At 35.2% G+C, this 15,923-nt stretch overlaps 1 protein-coding gene across 2 annotated transcripts; it reads right to left on the bottom strand.

The window, feature by feature from the left end:
• Positions 1–285: 285 nt before the first annotated feature.
• On the bottom strand, positions 286–14,227 carry NET1D (kinase interacting (KIP1-like) family protein). 2 transcript variants are annotated; one of them, XM_088221219.1, is made up of 5 exons: positions 14,029–14,227; positions 13,626–13,704; positions 13,255–13,525; positions 7,572–11,800; positions 286–1,602 (listed from the first exon to the last, which is right to left on the bottom strand). In XM_088221219.1, exons 3-5 carry the CDS (start codon positions 13,349–13,351, stop codon positions 466–468), a joined length of 5,463 nt encoding a protein of 1,820 aa, XP_088077345.1. In that variant the 5' UTR covers positions 13,352–13,525; positions 13,626–13,704; positions 14,029–14,227; the 3' UTR covers positions 286–465. The 2 variants fall into 2 exon arrangements, with proteins under 2 accessions (XP_088077345.1, XP_088077346.1); XM_088221220.1 differs by lacking the exon at positions 13,626–13,704.
• Between the last annotated feature and the right edge of the window lie 1,696 nt (positions 14,228–15,923).

Here is a 15,923-nt window from a genome sequence, read left to right as displayed (position 1 = left end):
TTTCATGTTATTTTAAATTAACCATATATATATATATATATTTCTTCTACCTTCCCTGTTTTGGAAATTGCCCTTTCTTCTGAAGGGTTTTATCCCAAAGACGTAAAAAAGTTCTTTCAAGACGCTATGGAATATAGTTTTGTGGATGGGTAAAAACTCTGGAAAAGGAACAATCTATATGATGAAATAGCTTCACTTTCACTACAAAAACGTTCAAAGGACTCCTTAAGAAAAACATTCAAATTCATTTCTATACTTCAAGAGGGGGAAAAAGAAAGAAAGAAATAAAAGAAAGAAGCTCCAAAAAGCAGCTTCTCTTCATTAGACGGGACCTGAAATTTACAGCAAGATCTCTAAACTAAAGAAGACCAAATTGTCTAAAAGTAAAAACATGGACGTCTAAAACAATCCTAATTAAATAGGAAACTTTGCAAACAACACTGAGTAATTATAATGATAAAGGCCTCAATCTCCCTTTGTTGGAGGTTGCACACATGCACAAAATGGTTTCTTCTTTCGTTTTTGGTTACTTCTTAGCCCACCATAGAGATAATCCCGCAGAAGCACTCTGGTTTTCCTTTCTGGGATTCTTGTTTTTGCTCGGCTTTCCTTTTCATCATCAAGTTTTAGCAAAAGAAACTGTATTTTCTGAACCTCCATTTGCAAACGTCCAATTTTTTCAGAACCTCTTCGTGCCTGTTCTAATATTTTTCGTCGTTTCATATTCATATTTTCGTCTAACTCACCAGATTTGGTATCCCATGACAAGGAACCATCTTCAAGATTCATCATCAGTTTGCGGTTCCCATCAAATAACTTCCTGATCATCTCTTCAGATTCTTCAAGCTGAGACTTAGCAGAATCATATTCATTTTTTCCCTTCTCACTCATCTCTACTTTCCTCTTTAAATCTTGTAGTGTGATTTGCAGGTTTGTCAACTTTTGTGCATCAGAATCAAGTCTTTCAAGAATTTTTCTCTTGCTTCCTTCTTGTTGAAGCCCTGAAAATCTCTTAGATATCTCCAATTTGTCAATACCCAACTCCTTCTCTACCAATGATTCTCGGGAGGGTTTTTTTCTCTTTTGTTCCTTAGATGTTTCAATTTGAGACTTCTGAACTTTCAGGTCAATGCTGCTTGACTGCCCAGTGGTTTCCCACATTTCAAGCATCTGATTATCGATCTCCACAGTTTCTCTCCTGCTTATCCCATAAGAAGAACTTTCCGATATTTGATCCAGCATGATATCTTTTGTTGTCACCTCATTACCCTCATCAGGGATTTCAACTTTCTGTTTCTGCAAATTGAAATCATTATCAACCACAATTTCTTCTTCCTGTTGGTTCCTTGGTTGAACGTATACTTTCTGCAAGTTGCTTCCATACTTTAACTCTTCAATCTGTCTCATTGCAGCTTCTAGTTTGGAATTTGCATTTAAGTTTTCCTCCATTTCAACCCTTTCCACTTCCACTAGTGCATCTTCAATAGCTTTTATTCTCATATGCAAATCCTGCAAGTCTGAAAATCCATCTGGCACCATGGAATTTTGATCTTCGCTCTTTTGTTCACAGCTTTCAGCATGCAGGTTACCCAAATTAGCATCCTGGAGATTAAAACTCATGACATTAATTATCAATGATATCCTCAAGCAATAAAATGATCATAAAGATCATCTAAACCTGCCAATTGGAACGCGAATCAAAACAAGTTTATGATTTTATTAATTTTCTACATGTTTAGATACTCATTTTAACTTATGTAACATCAAATAAACTGTTTACTCCTTGGACATAACCCAAAATCATCTAAAGTTAATAAAAATAATATTTTGGTCCTCTTTTGTACAGGAAAAAATAATGTTCTAACAATATAAGAATATTTTCTATAAATTGCTCCCACTAACTTTGTCAATATTGATGCTAAAATATTTCAACAATAAATAATTTTATAATGTTGTATCTAATAATTCTTCAGCTTTACCCCTTATTTTGTTAAATAGCTTTTGAATTTTCAAGGAACAAGGGTCATGGTTAATGCTAAAGTTGCAATAAATAGTAAGTAAACCATAAACACATTTCAGAGAAAAAGAGAGACTTGCTCAATGTTATCCTGTTCCTGTGTTTCTTTCTTCTTTATTTATTCAGGTTAAATTTATAACACACAGGATATTTTTAATTTTTTTGTGTGTAAAAAAATGGGGACTAGAATTTTTTATTAAGTTTAGGACTTTTTTTTGTTACTCTCCAAAATGTTAGATATAGGGAACTCAAGTGTTTTATTTGACAAATTGTGAACTTACAATATATATATTTTACAATTTAGAGGATATTTTTTCAATATCCGCCTAAAATACCAGATCTTTAGTTTGTACTAATAAGCCCAAAATCTTATGACTTCATTCCAATGAGAACCGAGTATCCGGAGCTAACCATTCAAATGAATTTAAAACAACAGCTGCATGATACTTTTAATAATACCATGGAGCTGAACATGGATTCAACCAATATTCAAATAGTAATTATGAAAAGAGACAATGATTATAAGCATAAATATGCATGATTTTTTTTCATAGGGTAAAGATTTTGAGAGTAGGAAAAACTCCTTTTTTCATCTTATTTCATCAATGGTTTTGTGCCTCATTTTATAGGCAAAACAGAAAGAAAAAACAAAACAAATTAACAACATTCCCTACTAAATGACAGCTAGGATTCTATTACGAATGCTTGGTTGTCTAACAAGACTAAAATAACAATGAACAGTAACAATAAATATAACTTATTCTTAATATTTCTACACTCCTCAATTTAGGTTATATAAATATTGAGTAAGCCTAGATTGGATATCAATTCGTTGAAGGATCCTTTGGGAAGTGTCTTTGTTAAAATATCTGCAGTTTGCTAACTAGTAGGAACATGAAATATTGTAATAGTTTGATCTTCAATCTTCTCTTTGATGAGGTGCCGATCTATCTCCACATGTTTAGTTCGATCATGATGTACAAAATTTTTAGATATGCTGATTGTTGATTGATTGTCGCACCATACTTTCATGAGAGTAGTAACTAAGAATTTTATTTCCATTAGAATCCTTTTTAACCAAATCCCCTCACATATTCCATGAGCAAGTGACCGAAGTTTAGCTTCTGCACTACTTCGTGATACAACAGATTGTTTCTTACTCCGCCAAGTGACTAAATTTCCCCAAACATAAGTACAGTACCTAGATGTGGATCTTCTGTCAGTTACAGAACCGCCCAATCTGCATCTGTGTAGATTTCAATATTCTTGTTCATTGTTTTCTGAAAAAATAGTCCTTATCCTAGAGTTATTTTAAGGTATCTTAGAATCCGATATACTATATTCATATAATCATCAGTAGGTTGATTCATGAATTGACTTGCAATACTAACAGTAAAACTGATGTCAGATTTAATATGAACGAGATAAATAAGTTTGCCTACAAGTTTCTGATATCTTTCTTTATCAACTGGCTTGCCATTGGTTTTAAAACCAACTTTTGTAGTCGTTTCCATGGTGTTTCTGCTGATTTACACCCAAGCATCCCTATTTCTTTCAGTAGGTCAAGAACATATTTCTGTTGTGACACATATATTCCCTTTTTAGAAGGAGCAAATTTTATTCCTAAAAAATACCTGAGTGTTCCAAGATCTTTATCTCAAACTCCGTGGCAAGAAAAATTTAGAGTTTCTGAATTTTCTATATGTTATCACTTGTTAAAATAATATCGTCAACATAAACAATTAAGATCGCTTTCTTACCTGAGGCACTGTTCTTGACAAAAAAAGTATGATCAGACTGATACTGCTCATAATCTATATGTTTGACTGCTTTGGTGAATCCGTCAAATCAAGCTCTCGGAGATTGTTTTAGACCATAGAGTATCTTTCTGAGTTTGCACACCTTGTAAGATTCATATATGGTCTCAAGGTCCGAAGGGGCTTCTATATATACTTCTTCTAAATCACTATTGAGAAATGCATTCTTTACATCAAGTTGACAAAGAGGTCAATCAAGATTAGAAGCAAGAGAGAGTAATACCCGAATAGTGTTGTGCTTAGCCACGAATGTCTCCTGATATTCTATTCCGTAGGACTGAGTGAAGCCTTCAGCCACTAGACGAGCTTTGTACCGATTCACACTTCCATTAGGATTGTGTTTTGTAGTGAATATCCATTTGCACCCCACATTATGTTTTTTAGATAGAAGTTCTGTCAGTTCCCAATTCTTGTTCTTTTCTAGAGCTCTGATCTCTTCTTGAATAGCACCTCTCCACTCTGGTAGTGCAAGGGCTTCATGAATTGTTTTAGGTTCAGTGGAGCTGCCATCAAGCTTACTTACAAATACATGATACTTTGAAGACAAGTTGCTGAATGAAACATAATCCTGTATAGGATGTCTAGTACAAGATCGAGTTCCTTTCCGCAAGGCAATAGGTAACTCAGTATCATGGTCTGTAATAGTAACAATATCAGAAATTGTGCCTGAAAACTCATTACCTGATGTGTCCTTACTGCTCGGAACTGGAATAGACTCATAGCAATATGTAGTTGGTTCAGAATCTTTATCAACTGGAGTTTTGTTTCTCCTAATATAGACACGTAACTCTTTGTTCATAATAGTAGGTACAGGTTTAGGTTCAGACTCTTTGATAATGATTTCAGAAAAAATTGATGACTAGGGAATAGACTGGGGAAGAGAGGTGAGAGATGGTGTACTCATATCCCATACTTGATATTTCTGATTAATACTGTCCCTTTGAATATCAGTAGTGGGATAGAATGACTGGTTTTCAAAGAAAGTAACATCCATAGTGTTGTAGAAACGACAGGTCCTGGAACAAAAACATTTGCATCCTTTTTGATTTGGTAAATATCCAACAAAAATACATTTAATGGTTTTTGAGTCAAGTTTACCCATGAGGTGAGTATGAACGTGGACATAGACTGAACAACCAAAAACTTTGTAGGGAAGGGTATGAAGGATATGAGATTGTGGAAAAGCCTTTAAGAGTGTATTATAGGGTGTTCGAAATACGAGAGTTCAGGAGGGCATGCGGTTTATCAAGCATGCAACGGCGAGAATAGCCTCTCCCCAAAGAAATTTTGGAACATGAGTAGTGAACATGATAGATTGGGTTACTTCAAGAATGTGTCTATTTTTTCGTTCGGATATGTCATTTTATTGTGGCGTATTAGCACAGAAACTTTGATGAATAATGCCGTGATCAAAAAAATATTGTTTCAAAATAGTTTCAAAGTATTCACACCCATTATCTGATCTCAATACTTCAATTTTAATGTGAAATTGATTTTGAATTATAGTGTGAAATTTTTGAAAAATTTCACCAACTTCAGATCTTTCTTTCATGAGAAAGATCCAAGTGATTATAGTGTGGTTATCAACAAAGAATACAAACCATTTTATTGCGGTGATATTAGTAACCCGATAGGGACACCATACATCACTACGGATTAATGAAAAAAGTTTTGTGGGTTTGTAAACTGAACTGGAAAATGAATTTCGAATATGTTTGGAAAGTTGACATACTTCGCATTGAAAGAAAATTGGATTTTTATTTCGAAACAAAGTAGAAAATATCTTTTTCAAGTACAAGAAATAGTATGTCCTAAACGGTAATGTCATAACATGATGGGGCATTCCCTATTTAAATTGTTTACAGATTCAAAATTAGTACATACCGCATGATGAGTTTGTCTACTAAGAGAAGAGTTGTCAGCTTTCAGTAGATAAAAACCTGAATTCATACTAGCATTGCCAATCGTCTTCCCCGAGTCCAAATTCTAAAATTCACACAGTTTATAGTTAAATGTAGCTACACAATTCAAGTCCTGTGATAGTTTGCTTATTGACAGGAGATTACAATCCAAATTTGGAACGTATAGAACAGAATACAAAATTAGCTTGGGTGACAGTGCAATTATTCATGTTCCTTCAACTTGAAAACTGGAGCCATCAGCAATTTTCACTGATAATTACCTCTGCAGTTACTGTATTCCTTAAATAGTGAGATATCCCTAATCATATGGTCGGAAGCACCCGAGTCAATAATCCACATGCCCCTTTTTGAGGAATAAATTGAGAGACCAGAAAAATTATCTTTATGAGCTGTGGAAGCATTACCAAGAACCATATTGGGAGAAAGCATTTTCTGAAGGAGGCTGATATGTTCAGGACTAAATAGAGGACTTTTAGTAGGAATGGCTGCAGCTGATTCCTCCTCTGTTGAGAAAAAATTGCCCCGATGAGTCTCCTGCTTTGGTGACTTCTTTTCAGCTGGCTTCTTGTGAAGCTTCCAGCATCTTCTACGAACGTGCCCAAGTTTTTTACAGTATTCGCACCATGGTCGTCCCTTCCGCTCAGTCACCCGACTTGTGAGAGCTACACCAGCCTCGGATGAGAGAGAACTGCTTTCAGTAAGGTTAGGGCTTAGTTGCGATTCACCCATCATCACCTTCATCCTACTTTCTTCGCGTCGCACCTCAGAGGACACCTCTCTGATGTTCGGGAGAGGTTTGGTTCCAAGGATGCGTCATCTTACCTCGTCGAGGTATTTATTCAATTTGAAGAGAAATTTGAATATCCATTTCTGTTCCACGATGCTTCGGAATCTCCTGGCGTCCTCGGGACGGCTCCAAGCATGTTCCTTAAAAGCGTCAAGCTGCTGCCATTTTCGAGTAAGAAAATTGTAATATTGAGTTACTGCCTTTTCTCCTTGGTGCAGGTCATGAAGACTTACTTCGACTTCGAAGATAGCGGAAGTGTTGTCACGAGTGGATAGAACTCACGAGCTGCGATCCAGATATCGTGCGCAGCCTTATAAAGGAGAAAATTTTCTCCAATCTCGGTGGTCATTGAGTTCACCAACCAAGACATGACAAAATTGTTCTCTACTTTCCATGCCCGAGCATTTGGATCATTCGCGGGAGGTGGTGAGAGCTCTCCAGTGAGGTATTCGTTCCGCCCTTTCCCTCGGATGAACATTAACACCAAGGACGACCATTGTAGATAGTTACTGTCATTTAGTTGATGACCAGTAACGAAAGAAGGAGCCGAATCAGTGAGAGTATGGTTGTCAGGCACCGGAAGATAGGAGCCCAAAAGAACTTCGGGCAGAGAAGAAATCTGTTCATCCATTGCCTATTGAATGCAAGAGGGATGCCGAAGAATTTGAATCAGGTATGCTCTGATACCATGAAGATTTTGAGAGTAGAAAAAACTCCTTTTTTCATCTTATTTCATCAATGGTTTTGTGCCTCATTTTATAGGCAAAACAAAAGAAAAAACAAAACAAATTAACAACCTTCCTTACTAAATGACAGCTAACATTTTGTTACGGATGTTTGGTTATCTAACAAGAATAAAATAACAATGAGCAGTAACAGTAAATATAACTTATTCCTAATATTTCTACAAAATGCATGCCTGGGTTGTGGTTTAGACTCATACAGACAGTCGTGCAGTATCAAGGCAATCAATGACTCGAGTTTCAATAAAAAAATCAAATAATTTTCATTTATGGAAAAGTAATTACCTTTTCTACTTCTCCTTCAGGTTTATAAAGATGCGCATGCAAGAGAGCATGGTTCTCCAGAGAAGAGATGCTGTCCTTCAAAAAAATAATTGCTGGGGCATATGTAGCTAACTTTGTTTTTAATCCTTTATTTTCACCTTCCAAGGTGCTAACTTTTCCACTCAGTTTATCAATCTCTATATCTTTGGACATGCTTTTATCTTCAAACATCTTACAAGCTTTGTTGAGTTCACTAGTCTTTCCTTCAAGCAATGCTTCATGAACAATGGATATCTGCAGTTCACCAAAGAAAGCAGCAGCTTCAGTCTCCCATAACTCCAACTCTGTTCTTTCTTTAAGCAGCTCATCTCTCAGCCTTTCCACCTCATGTTTGATTTCTTTAAGTTCGAACTGCAGTTTTGACAACTCTGTGTTCAACTTCCCATTTGCTTCCCGCAAACGTTCAGCTTCCTTAATCTGATGATTGCAGTCTCCAGATAGCTTCGAAATCTGTCTCTTTTGATCTTCTTCTATCCCTGTGATTTTATTGTATTTAAACTTCAGAGCCTCCACTAGCTCATATAGTTCAGTTCTATCATTCTCTGCAGCAGCCAGCTTCTGTTCTGCTTCCAAGAGCTCCTTTTCCTTCTGGGATAAGAGATCCTTTCCGTTTAAAATTTCACAAGTTAATTTATCACGTACAGATCCTACTGAAAACAACTCATGATTTGAAATTTCCAGTGATTCTTTGAGCTTTGAACTTTCCATCTGTATGTCTTCTAACTCCCTCTCCATCATTCTTACCTTCTCCCCAAGCCCATCATTGATGGAGTGAAGTTTGACCAGATTTTCACTGAGCTCTTGCATTTCCACAAGCTTTTCAGCTAAAATATCCTTGAATATGAGAGAAACACTGCTTTGACATACAGTTTCAGAGAATATTAGAAAGTTTTCCTCTTCCAGATTACGTTTCTCTTCCTCCAACATTACGACAGAATTCATCAAGGAACTTTTCTGATCAATCATCTTGCAATTCTCTTCCTGTAAATTATTGCATATGCCTCCCAAATGCGATAGTTGCCCGCGGAAATGCTCTATTTCAGTCTTCAAAGCTTCTTCTTTGCAGTCTCCTTCAGCGACTTTCAACCTCAATTCTTCATTTATCTGCATAAGTTTCTGTATCTCACTCTGCAAAGATATGATTTGCTTACTCTGGATATTGAATTCCTTAGCAACAATGTTTTTCTCTGATGCAAGATCTTCTGCTTCTATTTTCAATTGCCTAAGCAATGCAACAAGAACAGAAGTCTCAATGACTGCCTGGTGGTTTTCATCCTGAATCTTTGAAAGTGAATTTTGCAACTCTTGAAACCTGCTCAATATATGATGCATAATAGTTTGGTCATGCTCCAACTTATCTTCATACCCAAGTTCTGCATCAATTTTAAGTGTGTTGAATACTTTATGAAGCCCCATCCTTAATAGTTGAATTCGATCAACTAGAGATTTCATCTCCAACTTGTATTGATGATTTTCACATTCCAGATCAGAGATCAGTTTCCCTGACAATTTAGATGCCTCCACAAATCTCTGACACTCAGCAAACAGAGAGAAATTCTTTTCCTCCAAATCTTTTACACATTTCTGAAAGATGAAAATCTCAATTTTTGCATTCAAAGATTTGTCCAGCTCTTTCTCATATTCTTTCTTCCTGCACTGACTATCTTCCTGTAACAAGCAGATCCGCTGTTCCATGTCAACCATCTGGGTTTCACTTAATTGAGTGAAACTAGCATATTCTTGGTTCTTAGCATCTAATGAAACTCCTAGCTCTTCCATTTTCTGATATGCCGACTCTTTCTCTTTATCTAATGCTAAATACTTCCCTTCTAGTTCTCCATATTCTTTTTCCAGATCTTCCAAGCTTTTCCTGGTGATCTCTAACTGGGAGAGTAAGCTTTCTCTTTCAGTTGTCAAGTCAGAATTCTTGTTATCAAGTAATAAGCAAAAATCTTCTAGGCTCTTCAGTTTTACCCTTACTCCTTCAAGTTCAGCATTGGCATCGAAAAGGGAATTCTCCAGAAAATCTTTCTTCTCAGAGAGTTTCTCCAAATTTTCGTTTGCAATCTGTAACTGACAAGTAAGTGTGTTCTTCTCAGCAGTAAGATTGGATTTCTCTCCCATGAGAGACTGACAAGATTCTTCTAATTCCTTCACCCTCTGTCTGATTCCTTCCAACTCATCATTAAGATCTGAGATGGAATTCTCAAGAAGAGCATTTTTCTCAACGAGCTTTTGCATGAGCTCCAACTTCTCCACAAGTTCTGCCTTTTCACTCCTCTCTTTCTCGGTGGATTCTTTGAGGTTTAAGTTCTCATCCTGCAATTCCTTCACAGATGACCCAAAGCAGTCTGGATCCAAGCCAACTGATTCCACCTGGTCCGTCATGGCTTTATTTTGCTTGCTAAGTTCATTCAGCTCCTCTCTCAGACAATAAATTTCTTGCTGCAGGGCATTTCTTTGGTCCACTCTAAGTTCAACTTCAGCTTCAAGCTTACCTATTGTCTTCTTCAAACTTAAAATCTCATCTTGCAAATTTTTAATTGACATAGCTGACGACAAATTTAGTTCATTCAAGTCCTTGTTTTCTTCCTTTACTTTCTGGACTTCATCATGTAAATCCCGATTATGAGTTTCCATGTCCTTCAGAATTTGAGCTCTGTTCTGAAGCTCTGTAGCCAGAGATCTTAGTTCTTCCTGAGACTGAGAGTGCAGATGCTGCAAAGTTTGGAAGGCAGTCTCAGCCTCCACAAAGCGCAAGCGCTCTTCTTGTATGCAACTCCAAAGTCTCCCCAATTCTTTCTGTTTCTCTGTAAGTTCTTGACTTTGACTTCCCATTTTTTGCACCAAAGATTCTAACTCAGAATGCAGACTTTGATTTGATGTTTCCAACACGAGACACCTTCCTTCAGCATCATTTAATTTCACAAGCCCATCTTCTATGTCATGGGTAAGCCTTTCAACCTCCTCTTGGGCACTAGCAAGATTATGCTCCAGATTAGCAATTGTCTCCATACACAGCTGGTACTGAAGAGCAGATGCATCCTTCTCCTCAGTCAGTCTAGAAAGTGCTTGCTTGAGGATTTCCACGTCCTCTTCAGCTTTTTCTGCTTGCACCTCAGTCCTCCTGGCATCTTCCTCAGCATGTCGTAGTTTTTCATTCAAGTCAGATATCATCTCCAAGCATTTTTCACATTGAATAAGAGCAGCTTCCTTCTCAGTCTCTACTTCAACAAGGTCTTCCTTTAGAGCTTGATTTTCAGTTTCAGCTTTACTTGCTCGTTCATTAAGTTCTCCAATATCCTTCTGGGCATTAGAGATACTGTTCTCCAAGTGAGTTATTTTTTCCATACACTGTTGGTATTGAAGAAGACTAGCCTCCCTTTCAGCCTCAAGTTTGGTGAGTGCTTCTTTTAAAGTTTGAACTTCAGCTTCAGCTTTCCTGGCTCGTTCATTTAGCCCCACAGATTCCTCTTGTGCATGAGACACTTCTGACTCTAAATTAGACAACCTCTCCAAACTTTGCTGATACTGAAGTAGACTAGCTTCCTTTTCAGCTTCTAACTTAGCTAGTGCATCCTTTAAAGCTATGATTTCTGTCTCAGCTTTGCCAACTTGTTCAGAATCAGAAAGAACTTGAGCTTGGATATTGGGACTCCAATTGCTTTTTACATTTCTTCCCGTCTCCTCTGCATCATGAAACTTGAGGCCTTTCCTTGCCTTCCCATCTCCAGAGCCAAACAAATCATTTAGCTGTTTCAAACCCTTTCTGGTAGTTACGGAATCATGTTCATCGGTAAAGGCTCCATTCCTTTTAACAGTATGTAAATGAGATGGAGAAAGTCCCAAAGCATCCTTTGGAAGCTCATCAGGGTCAAATGAAGCACGTATCAGGGCTGGCATCTCAGGTGTAACAGGATCCTCCATGATCAAAGGACCTGCAGGTGAATCATCACCAAACATCAGAGGGACTTGGTTAGGAAATGCTTCAGCCATTGTCCGATGGGCCTGGCGAAGCACCCCAGTTGCATGATCATATCTTTCAGCTAATGCACGGTATGCACGATAAAACTCTTCAACCAATTTCATAAGCTCAGGTCGTTTCTTATAATACATCTCTGCCCTCCTAGCAAAGGAATCTGCATCTTCTTCAATGAGCTTGATCATTTGTTTGACTTTAGCATCCATATCTGTTCAAAGCAGAAGAAGAACTTCTATAGCAACCACAATATTAGATAGACATCATATATTTAAATAAACACTTTGTTGGGGGGAGGGGGGGGGGGGTATATATATTTGTGTGTAGATAGAGAGAAAGAGAGAGAGCAATTGATGCTTAGAGTTAGAATGCTTGAAACAACAGCAGGATTACTCATAAAAAATTCAGATCCGCACTCACATTACCACCATGTTGATGATAAGGACATCCCTTTATTATTAGAGAAGTTGATTTGACAATTTACTTCAAGAGTTGTTCAATCAAAAGATGTGGCAAGTGGTAAGAAATTTTTCAGAAATACTGTGACAAATGGATCAGTAGGGATTCTCAGAGATTTAGTGAAATAGACCATTTGACATAGTTCTTTTCTGTGTATGACGCGAGGCCGTTTGGTCTAGATTCATGTAACAATGAAGACCAAACTGGAGAAGTTAATAATTGTAATTGAAAGGTCGGAATTCAAAGATGATTCTCAATATGGTATAGTCACCCTAATGGGCTGAGGAGTAGCATAAGGTTATGAAGAACTATATCTAATATAGGAAATGAGATACGATACCACATAAAGGAGAATTCTCCTTTTCCAGAAGTGGATAAGAGTTCATTCAGATGTGATTTTTTTGTTTTAGAGGAAAAACAAATAATGCTTCTTGGGAAGCACATGACCAACCTCTTGCCTACAACTTCAATATGCACCTCTTCAAAATTACAGGACTGCTATTTTATTTACTGTCATAGCCATTGCAGGTAAAAAATATCTCTTAATGGTTCATGATGAAAGAAACATGAAGAAACCACAATTCTTCCGTTTATAGCATCTATATCAATTTTAGGTGTTAGTGAAGTTGTGGTGAGAGAAGACAAGAAAATGGAAAACTAATCCCTATCTGTAAAAAAAGAAAAAATAACAATAATAAAATGCTTCTGATTTTCCAGCGCTCCAACTTGACTAGATACAAAAAATTTAAGTATAACCAGGACAAACCAGCTCACATAGTTTCCAACAAATACTTCAAAGAAAACCATTTTTGGATAAATGGAAATTGGAATACCTGTCTCATTTCTTAAGCAGCTAACCATATGGGTACATGAATCATGTGTCAACTATTGAACTCCCAAGTTAGATTCAGAAATTACATATGTCAACAATCATTCAAAGTTTACAGCAAGTGTAAATTGAGGATAACATGGGACACCCTCACCAGTAACAAATTTTGAGAAAAATTTTCAGCACTTATATTTACATTCAACTACCAGAAACTCATTTCTAACGCTTTAAGTTAATCACTGAAAATTATGATGCAATATCTATGAACTCATATTAGATGAGATTCCCGCAGGTAGCTGCGCCAACTCATGAAGTGCCAAATTAACCATGTGAAACAATCAACTCACACTGTAGCCATGTAATAGAATGCACAATACCTGTAAGATTCTCCTGAAGCCATTTTGAATTCTTGGGGCTTATGTGGCTATCCCACCACCAAGAATATTTCCGTTTAGAATCGGCTTGCGCAGCCATAACTCCAGCAAAAATCACCACTAACTTTCAACTCTAATCACGAATTTCAAATAGTAGCCAATTCTCGCTATTGAATCACAACCAAAACCAGTGGATACCACTACAGAATAAATAAATAACCAATTCTGTAGTGGTAGATAATATAAAAGCCGCCTGTCTCTCGTTACTTATAGCCTGCGTCATTGATACCAACAAACAAGAAGCAATTACGGAAATGAACTCATTAAGATTGAGCATTAGATCTCCGAAGATGAACACAGATGATCAAAATTACCTGATCAAATAAAAAATAAATCCCAAAGTAGAGTAGAAAAAAAGTTTACTCCGCTATTTTCAAATTGTGCAACAATTTCCTGATCAAAGAGAAATCACATAGGTAGAAGCTTTTAGATAATGAGAATTCGATCAGCACACTAGACAATCTCATGCTTGATCCAAGGAAACAAAGAATTCACAAGCGTATAGTCAGAACTGTATGATCGCCAATTATAATGTCAAGTGAGGAACAGAGATTTAAACAGTGAAAAACAATTGATAGATTATACAGCTTAATGGATCAAAAATTATAATTGAAGTCCGCAAGTAAGAAGAAATGGTAAAGAAAAAGATCACAAAAAAAAAGAAAAAAAAAAGCATGGAAAAGGATGATGAAGAACAAACAGAGTTTAGAAGACTACCGCCGGGAGAGAGGAAAAGAAAGAAGCACGCAATCAGAGATGTGTTTATCAGCAGCTGCGATAAAACAAAATTCAGCTGCTGTGTAGTTCTCTCTCTCTCTTAACCCATGTCTGGTTAGATCTCTCGCCTTCCCTGAAACGTTTGGCTTCTGGTTCACTTTTGTTTTCTTTTTGGTTGCTTTTGATGCTAGAAACTGTCAAAACAGTAGAGAGGGAGTAAAAGAAATTAAAAAAGAAAAAGGAAAAACACAGGTGTAGTTGACCTGTACCGTATTTTACTAAATTACAGGAGGAATTTACTAATTTGCCCTTCCAATTTACAAGAATGTTTTTTTTTATTGGAAATCTGCAGGTTTTTGAGTAAAGATTCTTATTAATTACAGAGATTTTTTATGTTTTTGAGAAAGATCCTCTTTGCCGCAATTACCGAAGAATTGCAAATTACTGATTTGCAAAAAGCCAAATGTCATTTTTAACCCCTTTTTATAATAATTTATTTTAAGAAAAAAAAAAAACTCTAACAGCTTTTGTATTAATTCATTTTTTTTTTTCATTCAAGCTCATGTATTTTTTTTCTTTTTTAATTTTATATTTTCAAATTTATATCAAATTTATTTTCAATATTAATTATTATTTAGAGAGTATTAAATTCAGAAGACATTGTCAGATGATATTAAAAATTTGACATCTGATTGACAACATACTATATAACATGATAGTCATGTTAATTTATAAAATTTAAAATTTTCATCTTAAATATTCATTCGTTATATTTATTCTTTTCTTCTTTCTACTCTCTTTAAGCTTTAATTTAAAAAAATTTAAACCCCTAATTTTGAAATCATCTCCTCATTATCTCATTCTTCTGTCATTCAAGTTCAAATTAACTTCAAATAACTTTTTAATAATTTTGAAATAAGAATTCTTGATTTTTTTGAAATTAAGGATTGAATGATGAAGGGGGTTCAAAGGAAGAACTGAAATTCAGGAAGACAAATGAAATTTTGAGTTTCATAATATCACGTGATTGTCACATTATATGTTTATTATCTCTTGCATATCATAATTTTAAACCATTATCAACTAAGTGTCTTTGATTTAAGGGTCTCCAAATTATATGTTGAATGCGGATGTAGTAAAGAATTAAAAGGGGATAGTTAAAACAGATAAAAAAAAAAAAGAACATAGATTTAGATTTTTTTAAAAAAATCAAATAGCTGATGGGTTATTTTAGCCTTATTTTTAGTGTTGATTTTGATTTAAATTTATTTTATTTCTTTTTAATGTTTATATTTTAATTATTTAATTTGGGTAAATTAATCATAGTATACTTGGTTAATATATAATTACATCAATTCTCTTTTATATTAAGTTCTACAAATATGACTTTTGTATTTCTATTTATCAAGAAAAATTATTAAAGTATTTAGTTTAAATTGAATATGAAATAAGGCAATTCATATTTTTATTAAAACTTTATCATAATTAATTTAATTTAATTTTAAATTTTCAATTGTAGATTTCATATTTTCATTTAGAAAAAGAATTTAAGCAAAATATATAATCAGAATTGGATCTCACTAAACTTTTTATCATATTTATATTATGTCTTATTCATATTTTCATAGAATTATAATTTTGGGACAAACTTAATGTTATGTGCAATTGATTTTGAGTAAAATCTTATCGTCTCTAAAATTTGAATAGTTTTGAAAAGTACTTTGAAGTAAATTAACTTTTAGTTACCATCATTTACAACTTAAAAATTTTAGAAATCATTAATTGCATTTTTTTATTCAAATTATAATTAAATTGAACTTAATTGTGTTATGTTTTATTTAATTAAATTATTTAAAAATAAGCCCATATTTTCACTTAAATATTTATAAAATATT

Source organism: Carica papaya, chromosome 5, assembly GCF_054855325.1.
Source record: "Carica papaya isolate Zhongbai chromosome 5, ASM5485532v1, whole genome shotgun sequence".
NCBI classification, from domain to species: Eukaryota; Viridiplantae; Streptophyta; class Magnoliopsida; order Brassicales; family Caricaceae; genus Carica; species Carica papaya.
Note: the sequence above shows the minus strand (reverse complement) of the source record. Positions and strands in the feature narration are given on the sequence as shown.

Excerpts from the sequence above, each read along its gene's own strand:
- NET1D (XM_088221219.1), bottom strand. The coding sequence starts at position 13,351 with ATGGCTGCGCAAGCCGATTCTAAACGGAAATATTCTTGGTGGTGGGAT. Across the intron at positions 11,801-13,254 it reads GCTTCAGGAGAATCTTACAG|ATATGGATGCTAAAGTCAAA; the intron begins GTATTGTGCATT and ends TGCTTTGAACAG. Across the intron at positions 1,603-7,571 it reads CTGAAGGAGAAGTAGAAAAG|GATGCTAATTTGGGTAACCT; the intron begins GTAATTACTTTT and ends TTTAATCTCCAG.